This window comes from Neoarius graeffei, chromosome 13, assembly GCF_027579695.1.
Source record: "Neoarius graeffei isolate fNeoGra1 chromosome 13, fNeoGra1.pri, whole genome shotgun sequence".
Taxonomy (NCBI): Eukaryota; Metazoa; Chordata; class Actinopteri; order Siluriformes; family Ariidae; genus Neoarius; species Neoarius graeffei.
This window is the reverse complement of record NC_083581.1, coordinates 8,270,039-8,285,825: the sequence shown is the minus strand read 5'-3', so window position 1 is coordinate 8,285,825 and position 15,787 is coordinate 8,270,039. Positions and strand designations below refer to the sequence as shown.

At 41.6% G+C, this 15,787-nt stretch overlaps 1 protein-coding gene across 11 annotated transcripts in view; it reads left to right on the top strand.

The window, feature by feature from the left end:
- LOC132896397 (cadherin-13-like) overlaps positions 1-9,922 on the top strand; it is a 90,591-nt gene extending 80,669 nt beyond the window's left edge. For 2 of the 11 annotated variants that reach the window (XM_060937197.1, XM_060937187.1), the window contains 5 exons: positions 210-257; positions 4,670-4,720; positions 5,601-5,651; positions 6,702-6,767; positions 7,953-9,922. In XM_060937197.1, the coding sequence (XP_060793180.1) occupies positions 210-257; positions 4,670-4,720; positions 5,601-5,651; positions 6,702-6,767; positions 7,953-8,264 (528 nt within the window). In that variant the 3' untranslated portion in view covers positions 8,265-9,922. The remainder of the gene's footprint in view (positions 1-209; positions 258-4,669; positions 4,721-5,600; positions 5,652-6,701; positions 6,768-7,952) is intronic. The other 9 variants (XM_060937191.1, XM_060937188.1, XM_060937194.1 and 6 more) reach the window with 6 other exon arrangements.
- The last annotated feature ends 5,865 nt before the right edge of the window (positions 9,923-15,787 follow it).

The following is a 15,787-nucleotide window of genomic DNA, read 5'->3' as shown; positions in this document are numbered from 1 at the left end:
CCTAGCACCTTCCTTGCTGCCTTTCTTACTAGTATAGCAGTCGTATCCCAGTCTTCTGGCAGACTTCCATTACCACTCAATGCTCATCTCATTCCTTCCCTAAACTCCTTCTGATGTTCAACCTCTTAGTTTCCACCATTTAATCTTCGGCTCCACTATTTCACACACCCACTTTTTCACTTTCAAGCTCATGATGTTTGTTTCTGCAGATACAAAAAGAGTGGAGTCACCAACATACACTGAATCATAATGCACAGGTATGCTTCCAGGTTTTATTATTTCAGAAACCATGAAGTTTATGATGCAAGATCCTGTGAAACCTTTGTTGTATGTGTGAGACAGAAATGATTGTTGCACCCCACATTGTCTTTATTTTCACCACATTAAAAGGGAGCCAGAAAAAATACATACTGTATACACTGATCAGCCATAACATTAAAATCACTGACAGGTGAAGTTAATAGAATTGATTATTTTATTATAATGGTGCTTGTCAAGGCGTGAGATATATTAGGCAGCAAGAGAAGAGTCAGTTCTTGAAGTTGATGTGTTGGAAGCAGGAAAAATGAGCAAGTGTAAGGATCTGAGCGACTTTGACAAGGGCCAAATTGTGATGGCAAGATAACTGGGTCTGAACATCTCCAAAATGGCACATCTTGTGTGGTGTTCCCGGTATGCAGTGGTTAGTACCTACGAAACATGATTTAAGGATCCGAAGGACAACTGGTGAACTGGCGACAGGGTCATGGGTGTCGAAGACTGGTTCACATGGTCCAATCCTGCAGAAAAGCTACTGTAGCACAAACTACTGAAAAAGTTAATACTGACACCTTTCTGTTTTAACCAGAATTAACTTTTTCAGCAGTTTGTACTATTTGTGTGAGTCTATTTTTATTGTTTCTATAGTAATGGGGCGGCACAGTCATGTAGTGGTTAGCACTATCGCCTCACAGCAAGAAGGCAATGGGTTCAAGCCCAGTGGCTGACAGGGGCCGTTCTGTGTGGAGTTTGCATGTTTTCCCCGTGTCTCCCCGTGTCCTCGTGCCTGTGTGGGTTTCATCCAGGCACTCTGGTTTGCCCCACAGTTCAAAGACATGCAGGTTGGGATAACTGGTGGCTCTAAATTGACTGTAGGTGTGAGTGTGAATGGTTGTTTGTCTCTATGTGTCAGACCAGGGTGTACCCTGCCTCATGCCCATAGTCAGCTGGGATAGGCTCTAACTTGCCCACAACCCTGCACAGGATAAGCGGTTATGGATAATGGATGTATGGAAGAGAGGAAGAAAGATGAAAAAATGAAAGAGATAAACAAATAAATACAGTGTGTGTAGAGAGAGAGAGAGAGAAGTGAGCAATTCGTGCGAGGAAACCCACCAACATCCAAGACTTGAAGCTGTTCTGTACGGAGGAATGGGCTAAAATTCCTTCAAGCCAGTGTGCAGGACTGATCAACAGTTACCGGAAACATTTAGTTGCAGTTATTGCTGCACAAGGGGCCCACACCAGATACTGAAAGCAAATGTTCACATACTTTTGCCACTCACAGATATGTAATATTGGCTCATTTTCCTCAATAAATAAATGACCAAGTATAATATTTTTGTCTCATTTGTTTAACTGGGCTCTCTTTATCTACTTTTAGGACTTGTGTGAAAATCTGATTCACACAAGGGTTCATAAACTTTCACGCACCACTGTATATTAGGCAGCAAGAGAAGAGTCAGTGTTTTGGAAGCAGGAAAAATGAGCAACCGTAAGGATCTGAGCAACTTTGACAAGGGCCAAAGTGTGATGACAAGATAACTGGGTCTGAACATCTCCAAAATGGCACATCTTGTGGGGTGTTCCCAGTATGCAGTGGTTAGTACCTACCAAAAGTGGTCCAAGGAAGGACAAGTTGTGAACCGGCAACAGGGTCATGGGTGTCGAAGACTGGTTCACATGGTCCAATCCTGCAGAAGAGCTACTGTAGCACAAACTGCTGAAAAAGTTAATGCTGACACCTTTCTGTTTTAGCCAGAATTAACTTTTTCAGCAGTTTGTACTATTTTTGTGAGTATTTTTATTGTTTCTATAGTAACGGGGCGGCACAGTCATGTAGTGGTTAGCACTATCGCCTCACAGCAAGAAGGCTCTGGGTTCAAGCCCAGTGGCTGATGGGGCCTTTCTGTGTGGAGTTTGCATGTTTTCCCCGTGTCTGCGTGGGTTTCCTCCGGGTGTTCTGGTTTCCCCCACAGTTCAAAGACGTGCAGGTTAGGCTAATTGATGGACCCTAAATTGACCATAGGTGTGAATGTGAGTGGTTATTTGTCTCTATGTGTCAGCCCAGGGTATACCCCGCCTCTCACCCATAGTCAGCTGGGCTATGCTCCAACTTGCCTGTGACCCTGCCCAGGATACGAGGTTATGGATAATGGATATATAGAAGAAAGAAAAAAGAAGAGAAAGATAAAAAAATGAAAGCGATAAAGAAATAGTGTGTGTAGAGAGAAAGAGAGATTAATTTATGATAGTGAACATAATAGCAAATTTGAAATAAATGCATTTGATAATACTTTGCAAGCAGATGAACAGTTTGATGTTTGTTTATGCATCTTCTTCTGGCTGCTCCTGATTAGGGGTCGCCACAGTGGATCTTTCATCTCCACTGCTCCCTGTCTTCCGCATCCTTCTCTACCACACCTGCCACTTTCATGTCCTCTCTCACCACATCCATGTATCTCCTCTTTGGCCTTCCTCATTTTCGTGTGCCTGGCAGCTCCATCCTCAACATTCTCCTTCCAACGTGCTCTGCATTTCTTCTCAGGATGTGCTCATACCATCTCAGTCTCATCTCTCTTAGCTTAATTCCCAAGCTCTCCACATGTGCTGTCCCTCTGATGTGCTCATTCCTTATCCTGTCCAACCTTGTCACTCCCATCGCAAACTTTAACATCCTCAACTCCGCCACCTCCAACTTTGCCTCCTGTCTCTTCGTTAAGGGTACTGTCTCCAATCCATACATCATAGCTGGTCTCACTACTGTCTTATACATCTTGCCTTTCACTTTTGCTGGGACTTTCCGATCACAAATGACTCCCGAAATTCTTCTTCAACTGCTCCACTCTGCCTGCGCTCTCTTTCTCACCTCACTATCGCAGCCCCCATTTTCCTGCACAGTTGACCCCAGGTACTTGAATTCACCAACTTTCTTTACGTCTACTCCTTGCATCTTCACTACCCTCTCATCCTCATTCTCATTGATGCACATGTATTCTGTTTTGCTACTGCTCACCTTCATTCCTCTTCGTTCCAATGCATACCTCCATCTCTCCAAACCCAACTCAACCTCCTTTCACCACATATCTCAATATCATCCGCAAACATCACGTTCCATGGTGACTCTTGCCTCACTTCATCCATGAAGCTATCCATCACTATGGCAAACAAGAAAGGACTCAAAACAGATCCTTGATGGAGTCCCACCTTCACCTTGAACCATTCAGTCGTTCCAACTGCACACCTGACTGCTGTTTCACTGTTCTCACATGTCTTGCACCACTCGAATATACCTCTCATTCACGCCACACTTCCTCATACAATACCATAACTCATCTCTCGGCACTCTATCGTAACACACAATGTAGCTTTCTCTGGTCTTCCCTGTACTTCTCCATTAACATGCTTAAAGCAAAAATTGCATCCGACGTGATCTTCCTTGGCATAAACTCGTACTGCTGTTCACAGATTGCTACCTCTCTTCTCAATTTCGCCTCCAATACCCTTTCCCATAACTTCATCAATTTTATCCCTCTGTAATTACTGCAGCTCTATACATCTCCCTTATTCTTGTATATTGGGACTAGCACACTCTTTCTCCATTCAGTCAGCATTTTCTCATTCTTGAAGATCTTATTAAACAATCTTGTTAGGAATTCCACAGCCATCTCACCCAAACATCTCCAAGCCCCAATTGGGATACCATCTGGTCCGACTGCTTTCCCAGTCTTCATTCATTTCATGGCTGTCCTCACCTCATCCTTACTAACCAACTCTACTTCCTGATTTGCTGTCTCCAACGACTCTGACCTTTTCTCTCTTGGATTCTCCTCATTTAATAAATCCTCAAAGTACTCTTTTCACCTTCTTAATACACTGTTTGTCAGCACATTTCCATTTACATCTTTCATCACTCTTACCTGCTGTACGTCCCTCGCTTCCCTCTTTCTCTGCCTAGCTAGTCTGTACAGGTCTTTCTCTCCTTCTTTGGTCTCCAGTCTTTCGTACAGTTCCTGGTATGCATCTGCTTTCGCCTTCGCTACCGCTCTTTTTGCCTTTTGTCTCGTCTCTCTGTATAACCGCCTGCTTTCCTCATCTCTCTGATCATCCCAATTCTTCTTTGCTAGCCTCTTCTCTTTTATAATTTCCTGCACTTCTTTGGTCCACCACCATGTCTCCTTGTCGTCCTTCCTGATGACCACCCTAGCACCTTCCTTGCTGCCTCTCTTACTAGTACAGCAGTAGTATCTCAATCTTCTGGCAGACTTCCATTACCACTCAATGCTCATCTCATTCCTTCCCTAAACTCCTTCTGATGTTCAACCTCTTAGTTTCCACCACTTAATCTTCGGCTCCACTATTTCACGCGCCCTCTTTTTCACTTTCAAGCTCATGATGTTTGTTTCTGCAGATAAAAAAAGAGTGGAGTCACCACCAACATACACTGAATCATAATGCACAGGTATGCTTCCAGGTTTTATTATTTCAGAAACCATAAAGTTTATGATGCAAGATCCTATGAAACCTTTGTTGTATCTGTGAGACAGAAATAATTGTTGCACACCACATTGTCTTTATTTTCACCACATTAAAAGGGAGCCAGAAAAAATACATACTGTATACATTGATCAGCCATAACATTAAAATCATTGACAGGTGAAGTGAATAACATTGATTATCTCATTACAATGGCACCTGTCAAGGCGTACGATATTACTAGCCAACTCTACTTCCTGATTTGCTGTCTCCGACTCTGACCTTTTCTCTCTTGGATTCTCCTCATTTAATAAATCCTCAAAGTACTCTTTCCACCTTCTTAATACACTGTTTGTCAGCACATTTCCATTTACATCTTTCATCATTCTTACCTGCTGTACGTCCCTCGCTTCCATCTTTCTCTGCCTAGCTAGTCTGTACAGGTCTTTCTCTCCTTCTTTGGTCTCCAGTCTTTCGTACAGTTCCTGGTATGCATCTGCTTTCACCTTCGCTACCGCTCTTTTTGCCTTTTGTCTCGTCTCTCTGTATAACCGCCTGCTTTCCTCATCTCTCTGATCGTCCCAATTCTTCTTTTATAACTTCCTGCACTTCTTTGGTCCACCACCATGTCTCCTTGTCGTCCTTCCCGATGACCACCCTAGCACCTTCCTTGCTGCCTTTCTTACTAGTATAGCAGTCGTATCCCAGTCTTCTGGCAGACTTCCATTAACACTCAATGCTCATCTCATTCCTTCCTTAAACTCCTTCTGATGTTCAACCTCTTAGTTTCCACCATTTAATCTTCGGCTCCACTATTTTACGCGCCCTCTTTTTCACTTTCAAGCTCATGATGTTTGTTTCTGCAGATACAAAAAGAGTGGAGTCACCATCAACATACACTGAATCATAATGCACAGGTATGCTTCCAGGTTTTATTATTTCAGAAACCATAAAGTTTATGATGCAAGATCCTATGAAACCTTTGTTGTGTGTGTGAGACAGAAATAATTGATGCACACCACATTGTCTTTATTTTCACCACATTAAAAGGGAGCCAGAAAAAATACATACTGTATACATTGACCAGCCATAACATTAAAATCACTGATAGGTGAAGTGAATAACATTGATTATTGATCATTATAATGGTACCTGTCAAGGCGTGGGATATATTAGGCAGCAAGAGAAGAGTCATTTCTTGAAGTTGATGTGTTGGAAGCAGGAACAATGAGCAAGCGTAAGGAGCTGAGTGACACTGACAAGGGCCAAATTGTGATGGCGAGATGACTAGGACCGAGCATCTCCAAAATGGTACATCTTGTGGAGGTGTTCCCCGTATGCAGTGGTTAATACCTACCAAAAGTGGTCCAAGGATCCGAAGGACAACCGGTGAACCGGCGACAGGGTCATGGGTGTCGAAGGTTCATTGATTCGCATGGGGCACAAAGGCTAGCCCATATGGTCTAATCCAGAAGAGCAACTGTACCACAAACTGCTGAAAAAGTTTATGCTGACATGTTTCTGTTTTAGCCAGTATTAACTTTTTCAGCAGTTTGAACCTTTTGTTTGTTTGTTTTTTTTAGTTTATTTTTATTGTTTCTTTAGTAACCGGTCATGTGCAGGGTAAAAAAGTAGTCATTTTGCTGAGGAGGGCCCTGATTCCGATCTTGCTTACGATCCTCCCGAAAGCTGGCATGTCATATGAGTGTAAACTGGCAATAGACTGTTGAGCAGGAGCTTGTTTCAATGCAGTTGAATCTGATTGGTCATTTTGTGCTCAAATCACTGCTCATTTTTCTGTGGTATGTCATGAATCAGACACAAATCTGTTCACTGGTCATTCCATGTGCTGAAATCTACACTAATTTCTATGCAATTTTGATGAATAAGGAACAAGATGTATTTAGAAATTTTCCCCTAATTTAATTTACCTTTCCTTATGTTGCTATTCATGGGCCTTTATCAAGAAATGCACAATTCATGACGACTCACTGTCTCAGCTATGTACAATGGCGAAAACGGAGATTGAGAAGGTAATCATGCAGCTCATTACACATCGATGCTGTCTAATCATTAAATCATGTCAGATTTAAGGATGAATTCCGTGTGAATTGGGGAAGGTAGGGATTTCCATCACTGAATGTTGTGTTCTTTGTCATATAGCTTCTCCCAGTGATAACAGAGTTTCTTCCTGGATTCAAACTCACAAAAACAGCAGGTCACTTTTAATTTACAAGAAGCAACCTTCCCTGGATGTTTTTTCTAAGACTGTATGAAACAATCACAGTTTAAGATTTCTAATCAGATTCCTGTTGGATCAAACCTTTGAGTGTAGTTAAAATAATTCAATATATCATTAAGGATAAGTATTAGCAAATCACTGATGACTTTATTAAAGCTAGATGGCTTTTCGATTTCATAAAATCGGTGAAATTTAGTTCCCTCTGAAATTTGGTTATTGTGATATATAGTAATATCTCACAAAATATCAGGCCATTCTGTGGCTGGGAAGGTATTTAATTTGAGGGGATTCCCTAGTAAATGATGTGCATTGCTTGCTTCGTGCAGTCAGGCAGACAAAGGAAGTCCGTGTGCACATGCACAGGTTTACCTTCTACTGCTACTACAACTTCTTTTTTTGGGTTTTATGGCAGCTAGCATTCAGTGTTGCATTAATGCCATCTACAGGTTTACCTTTGACCATGCATGGACAGTTACATCATTCTGTCACTAAACGAACAGCTGATCACACCGAGGTGCTCGCTGACTGCTGATATTTATTAGTTTGGTCCTGCGTTTCCTTTCCTTCGTATATAACATAGCGTCTTTTCTTCTCGCTTTTGATTACTGTCGTTGGTTTTTCACGTTTCATTCGCACACTCACGTCCTCCATTTTTCTCTCCTGTTTCAAATTTGTATCTCACAATGCCTTGTACAAACAGGGAAAGCCCACCATGTGATGCATGATGTAGTATCTTGAATTGGGTCATGGTGAAGCAGGAAAAAATAGCAGAGAATTTAGGGCCATGAGGCCCTAAAATTCCTTAATTGTTCTATTAAAAAAAAAAAGAATAAAATTGGAAGTCTATGATTCGAATTCAGTAGCTTTCGGTCTACTTAACAAAAATAATTGGATGTCAGGGAAAATTCTTTTTATGACCTACACTTGAAAAACCTGAAAGGCAGTACAGCTTTAACTGTGAATTGTTTTGTTCCAGAGACTGTCCAGATTTCATGACCAGGAGGAGCTGTGTGATTATCAGCCACACCCATATAATAATGAGGGTGAGCCTGGGAAACGGGCTCAGCTGGACAGAATTTCTATAGCAGATAGTCACTTCAGTGTAGGAGATCTCCAAAATCTGGACTCCAAGTTCCAACGACTGGCAGAAATGTGCAGGCCAGACCTCATCCAACAGAGCTATGTGAGCCAAGCGTCATTATCTTCTCAGCGTTATCATCATCATCATCATCTTTCAACCACTGACGGAGAAAATTGCATCATTTTGCAGGCAGCAAAACTGCCGTGATGATAGTAGTACAGTAGCCTGTCCAGCTCTTTCACCTCCTCATCTGTACAATCTGCTCAAAATAGCTTCCAAAGCTTCTTGTTTCCTGCTAATACCACCATCAACACCATCACACTCATCATATCATAGGTTGTAAAGTAGCTGAGCTGAGTCTCTGCTATAACTCAGTGACTGCATTGCATTCTGGGACTTTGAGTCCAGAGTTTGCGTCAATGTATCCACTACTTCTATACTGGAGTTTATCAAAATAATGCTGATTATTACTTCAAAGCTGTTGCTTTTTTGTTTTTAGGAGCTAGCAGAAAAAGCTCTGCCTGTTACCCTTTATGTTTGAGTTTGTTAAATTTTCTGCTATTTAACACCATTGTAACGACACCAACGATGACAATGTCGTGATGTGACATCAGCATAGCGTGTGCACACCCACAGAAGTAATGAAAATACAGCTCCAAGCATCAAATGAGCATGAGAATCAAGAAACAAATCTTTTCATACATAGTTTACATTTTATATGTTTCAGGGTTGATCTTTCCTTTAATTTTATCATATTTAATGTGGAGGTGCATATTTATGGCAAATCTGATTGCAGGGCTAAGGTGCAGCAATGCACAGTATCTTGCAAAAGTATTCATCCCCCTTGGTGTTTGTCCTGTTTTGTCGCATTACAAGCTGGAATTAAAATGGATTTCTGGGGTTTTAGCACCATTTGATTTACACAACATGCCTACCACTTTAAAGGTACACATTTTTTTAATTATTATTATTGTGACACAAACAATAATTAAGATGGAAAAAAAACCAGAAATCTGGAGTGTGCATAGGTATTCACTCCCCAAAGTCAATACTTTGTAGAGCCACCTTTTGCTGCAGTTTAAGCTGCAAGTTTCTTGGGGTATGTCTCTATTAGCTTAGCACATGTAGCCATTGGGATTTTTGCCCATTCCTCAAGGCAAAACTGCTTCATTTCCTTCAAGTTAGATGGGTTGCATTGATGTACAGAAATCTTCAAGTTATGCCACAGATTCTCAATTGGATTGAAATTTGGGCTTTGACAAGGCCATTCCAAGACATTTAAATGTTTCCCTTTAAACCACTCCAGTGTAGCTTTAGCAGTATGTTTAGGGTCATTGTCCTGCTGGAACATGAACCTTTGTCCCAGTTTCAAACCTCTGGCTGACTCAAACAGGTTTTCCTCCAGAATTGCCCTGTACTTAGTGCCATCCAGCTTTCCTTCAGTCCTGACCAGCTTTCCTGTCCCTGCAGATGAAAACCATCCCCACAGCATGATGCTGCCACCACTATGCTTCACTGTAGGAATGGTGTTTTCAGAGTGTTGGGTTTGCACCACACATGGCATTTCCCATGATGGCCAAAAAGTTCAATTTTCATCTCATCTGACCAGAGAATCTTCTTCCATGTGTTTGGGGAGTCTGCCACAGGCTGTTGGGAAAACTTTAAATGTGTGGTGGTGCTTTTTTTTAAGCCAGGGGTAGGGAACCTTTTTCCAATCAAGGGCCGTTTTAAGTTTTATAACATCCTATGGGGGCCAAACTAAATGTTTTAACCCATAACCTCTGCTGAAAATTTTAAGATGCAGCCCATTTTATTTTAGCTTTCTTTCATGCTATTTAAATAAAAAAGCAACTTTATTGGTGTAACTTTGTTTTATCCCTTTTTAATCTTCCCATTTTCTTTTTAAATTTTATCCACCTCTTATTGTTTTAATGCTCTGTTTTTAGTCTTGTATTCTTATTGATTTTATATGTACTGATGTAAAGCACTTTGAGCATTTTATGTAATGAAGATGCTACAATATAATAATATTTACCTAATTATTATTATTATTGGCGGCACGGTGGTGTAGTGGTTAGCGCTGTCGCCTCACAATAAGAAGGTCCAGGTTCGAGCCCCGTGGCCGGCGAGGGCCTTTCTGTGCGGAGTTTGCATGTTCTCCCCGTGTCCGTGTGGGTTTCCTCCGGGTGCTCCGGTTTCCCCCACAGTCCAAAGACATGCAGGTTAGGTTAACTGGTGACTCTAAATTGACCGTAGGTGTGAATGTGAGTGTGAATGGTTGTCTGTGTCTATGTGTCAGCCCTGTGATGACCTGGCGACTTGTCCAGGGTGTACCCCGCCTTTCGCCCGTAGTCAGCTGGGATAGGCTCCAGCTTGCCTGCGACCCTGTAGAAGGATAAAGCGGCTAGAGATAATGAGATGAGATTATTATTATATCTGGCTGACCTAATGTGAAGGCTGGAACGGCTTCTCTTTGGCAAGGTGTCTGATGTCAGATGATGATGCTACTCACAGCTGGTTTTCCAGGTTTGGGTCAGTCAGTCTTGAGCAAAACCGATTCTTTGCAAGGGTCAGTTTTGAGAAGAACTGCTCACAGCAGTCGGTTGTCCCAAACAGTGATGCAAACTTCAGTGCATGTCTCCTCAGAGTGGGAAAATCCTCAGGACGCACATACAGTTTGTAGAACTCAAGTAGAGGAAGGTTGTTATACCTAGCTTTGAGCTCATAATTGCATTGCAGCTCAATGATTTTGTGCTGTAGGTTGTCAGGCACATCAGCTGGTTCCACATTGAATGGTGTTGCAAATATGTTCAGATCCTTCTCATAACTTCTCATCAGCTGGAACCTCTCTCTAAAGGCCTGGAGTAATTTTGCACACTCCCCAGCATATTCAGATGTCACAGCAGGCTTTATTCTTGCAAAGTAGGAAAGTACACAGTGTTTCCCCTTTCCAGTTGCACTTGCCACAGCTTCAGTTTCACTTCAAATTATTTCACATTTTAAAACAGTGAGCTGAAAAGCTGGTTGGGACCTTGGAGCTTAACATTCAGTTCTGAGAGGTACTTGGTAATGTCCACCATGAAGCCCAAATCACACAGCCACTTGCTATCACTGAGTTCAATGACTGGTTTGCCCTTCATCTCCATGAACTGCTTTACTTCTTCCCTCAAGTTGTAGAAGCGTGCAAGCATATCTGCGCAACTCTGCCACCGCACCTCACAATGGTAAACCAGATCTCCATACTCTGACTCAAGCTAACTCAGTAGCTCTTTAAACTGGCGGCTGTTAAATCCTCTGCTTTTAATGAAGTTGATGGTGGAAACAACAGTAGTCATCACATTACTGAGCTTCAGGGAATGTGCACCCAGGCTCTCTTGGTGTATGATCAAGTGGCACACAATCAACTCATTTGGATCCAGACTGAGACGACTCCTTTTTTTTAACCAACACAGTCAATTCTTTCTGTGTGCCAACCATGGCTGGGGTTCCATTTGTAGCCAGTCCACTTAGCTTGGTCAAACTGTAAGTCGAATTTGTTCATAGACAAAACAACTTGCTCAAACAAATCCTCACCTTTGGTAGTGCCATGCATGGCTTGCAAAGACAGCATTTCCTCCCACATATCAAACTCCGCTGTAATCCCATGCACAAAAATGGTGAGTTGGGCGGTATTTGTGATGTCTGTTGTCTTGTCGCAGGCTAAAGAGAAAAACTGAAAATCCCTCGCGGTATCCTTCAGTGTTTTCTCAATGTCTTGTGCCATGTCAGTAATCCGATCGGAGATGGTTCTTCGAGACAAACTGACACTTTGGAAAAGTTTCACTTTGTCCGGTGCGAGCAGTTCTGCAGCAGTGACAAGGCACTTCTTCCCAAACTCCCCTTCTGAATGTGGTTTCAGTTTCTTGGCGATTAGTTCACTTACCACAAAACTAGCCTGTGTAATGTTTTCTTGGTTACCTTGAGGTCCTGTAAATGTTGTTTGTTGGGTGCCCAAACTGCATCAAAGAGCATTAATTTTATCCACACGCACTTGTCCTTTCAGCTCATCCAGCTTGGCGTGTTTGGTGCTGTAATGATGCTCCAGATTACCTTTTTTCATCACTGCAAGGGTGTCCCCACAAACTAAGCAAACTGGCTTGGTTTTTGCTTTGACGAAAAAATAATAATTTGTCCATTTTCCCTGAAAAGTGTGACATTCCGTACCTACCTTTCTCTTCTTCATACTTGCCATGGTGTGTTTGAATGAAATTGTTAAACAGTCTGTCTATGCCCGCTAAATGATGTGACGTGACCACGCATGACCACCCTCTGCTCGTGTGGGGTCCAGGACCCTGACCTTGGCCCGGAAAGACAACCACTTGCCTATTTTATTAATTACGATCTCATTTTGTCTGATAAATGCGTGTGTGTGAGAGAGAGAGTAATTATGAATTATCTTGTGGGCCGGATCAAACGGTCTCACAGGCTGTATACGGCCCGGAGGCAGGACGTTCCCCACCCCTGGTTTAAGCAATGACTTTTTTCCTGGCTGTTCTTCCATAAAGCCCCACTCTGTGGAGTGGACTGCTTAAAGTGGTCCTTTGGACAGATACTCCCATCTCCATTGTGGATCTTTGCAGCTCCTTCAGTGTTATCGTTGGTGTCTTTGTTGCACCTCTGATTAATGCCCTCCTTGCTCGGTCTGCGAGTTTTGGTGGGCGGCCTTCTCTTGTCAGGTTTGTAGTGGTGCCATATTCTTTCCATTTGCTATAATGGATTTAATGGTGCTCTGTGGGATATTCAAAGTTTGGGATATTTTTTATAACCCAACCCTGATCTAGACTTCTCCACAACTTTGTCTCTGACCTGTTTGGAGGCTCCTTGGTTTTCATGTTGCTTGCTTAGTAGTGTTGCAGAGTCAGGGTCCTTCCAGAACAGGTCCAGTTATACAGACATCATGTGACAGATCATGTGACACTGATTGCACACAGGTGGATCTTAATTAACTAATTATGTGACATATGAAGTGAATTGGTTGGACCAACCAGCTCTTATTTAGGGGTTTCAAACGAAAGGGAGTGAATAACTATGCACACTCCAGATTTGTTTTTTCATCTTAATTATCGTTTGTGTTACAATTTAAAAAAAAATGCACATTTAAAGTGGTAGGCATGTTGTATAAATCAAATGGTGCTAACCGTCCAAAAATCCATTTGAATTCCAGCTTGTAACATGACAAAACAGGACAAACACCAAGGAGGATGGATATTTTTGCAAGACACTCTCGGTCTCTGACTGATCAAACTCTGGGTACAGGGAAAGTGTATTTACTTCTGTTCTATTTTATTATTATTTGTATTTTAATTTTTGCTGTTGCATTGCTTTGGTAATAATGTATCTGCTGTAATATCCGTTCCAATCAAGGACATTGCACTAAAGTTAACTGAATTTAAATTGTCCTGGAAATACAATTTGTCTTTGAGATACAGCTGCAGCCAAAAACATAACGCACTGTCTCATTTTGTCTTGACAAATTGGATCTTGAAATATGATCGTGCTTGGTTTCTGCTTATTTTCTTATAATATTAAGGGTTTTATTCATACAAATAAAGATTACAGTGACGTTTGAACCAGTGATATGTTTACACTGACCCTTTTAATCAAACAAACTGCCATCTAGTGTTGCTCATGAGAATTGCACCGAGTACACCTTATTACAGGCATTGTGACGGCTTTCTAAGAAATAAAACTCTTGGCGGTGTTATTGAAAAATCACCAACAATGGTGCGATGTGATGAAGTTTCAATACTGATGCCACTCCCAAGTTGATTATTTGCCGATAATAGCATATCCTCGAGTGTTTTATTCCTCTTGGAACACAGCAACTGTTCATACATTTTATCCATTAATAGTTACGTTCAGTGTTAGTGAAATGTCTGTGAAATATGTTAGCTCCTCCTCATTTATGGTATAACAGCTATAAACAGGCATTCCATCATTATATTAGAAATTGCAGCTCATTACTGTAAAGCCATAAAGTTCAAAACTCCTGAAGACTTTCCCATGGCAGAAAACAAAGTTACAGGTTTAACTCAGACTGGTACAAAGTGGGCACGGTGGTGTAGTGATTAGCACTGTCGCCTCACAGCAAGAAGGTCCGGGTTCGAGCCCCGTGGCCGGCGAGGGCCTTTCTGTGCGGAGTTTGCATGTTCTCCCCATGTCCGCGTGGGTTTCCTCCGGGTGCTCCGGTTTCCCCCACAGTCCAAAGACATGCAGGTTAGGTTAACTAGTGACTCTAAATTGACCGTAGGTGTGAATGTGAATGGTTGTCTATGTGTCAGCCCTGTGATGACCTGGCGATTTGTCCAGGGTGTACCCCGCCTTTCGCCCGTAGTCAGCTGGGATAGGCTCCAGCTTGCCTGCGACCCTGTAGAACAGGATAAAGCGGCTAGAGATGAGATGAGAAAACTACCATATCGACAGTATGTTTTACTTTTCATTACATCACAGTACATTCCAAAAGTGGTGACACACCAAGATACAAAGGTTTACTTTTTTTGCTTGTCTGTGACAGTTTAAAGTGGCGGTTTCCTCCTACAGCGTCCTACAAGGAGGAATCAAATATCTGCATTGTATTTTTCTGCTCCAAGACACACAAATAGAGGATATTATATGGTACCACGAAGATAAACTTCATATCTTCAACTGGTGAATATATTCACAAGTGACTGAACATTTAGCTAATATTCTTTTTATTTTTATAGACACATCTACCAAAAAAAAAAAAAAACCACAAGTAAATCAAAAGAATTTTAATTTTGAACTGATTCGCCATTTTGACAACGGGCATCTAGTCAGCAGGAAAACACTGGGAGTGACATCATTGGAGTGAAATATTATACATACAAGACACTCTTTTGATGGAATAACAAAAGTGCTCTGAGAGCACAATATCCCCCGCTGGAAACTATGCCATAACTCTGGTAAAATGTGACTGAATTGATTACCGACATATAACAAAGAATCCTGTCAAGTTTCGTGAAATTCCTACAAAAATTGTGAGGGGAGTTGATTTCCGAAGGTGAGTACCCTTCCCGAGACGGACGGACAGACATCGCCATGACACAATCCCCCTTCTGGCCAGTGGGGGATACAAACTTTTTGCCAAATTACATGAAATTCCTCCGATTATTGTGAGGGAAGTTGATTTCAGAAAGCAAGCACACCTTGATGAAATTGCCAAAGTACAAGTTTGTTAATAATCAAGGGCATAACTCTGGTAAAATTAAATGAAATTTTAATATACGTATAACTGTCATATAATGAAACCTTTTGCCAGGTTTGGTGAAATTCCTCCACAAATTGTGACAGGAGTTGATTTCAGAAGAGCGTACACCCTCATGAAACTGTCAAAGTACAAGTTATTTAATCAAGGGTCAAAACTCTGGGAGAATTTTCACAAACAAAATTAAATTTCAATATGCATATTACAGTCATATAACAAGGCCTTTTGCCAAGCTTCGAGAAATTCATCCAAAAATTGTGAGAGGAGTTGATGCCAGAAGGCAAGCACACCTTCATGAAATTGTGAAAGTATAAGGTTGTTAATCAAGAGCCACAACTCTGGTAAAATGTGACCAAATTGAGCAAAATAATGTGTGTGTACCAATGCCAGATACAGTGGTGGTTGAAAGTTTGTGAACCCTTTAGAATTTTCTATATTTCTGCATAAATATGACCTAAAACATCAT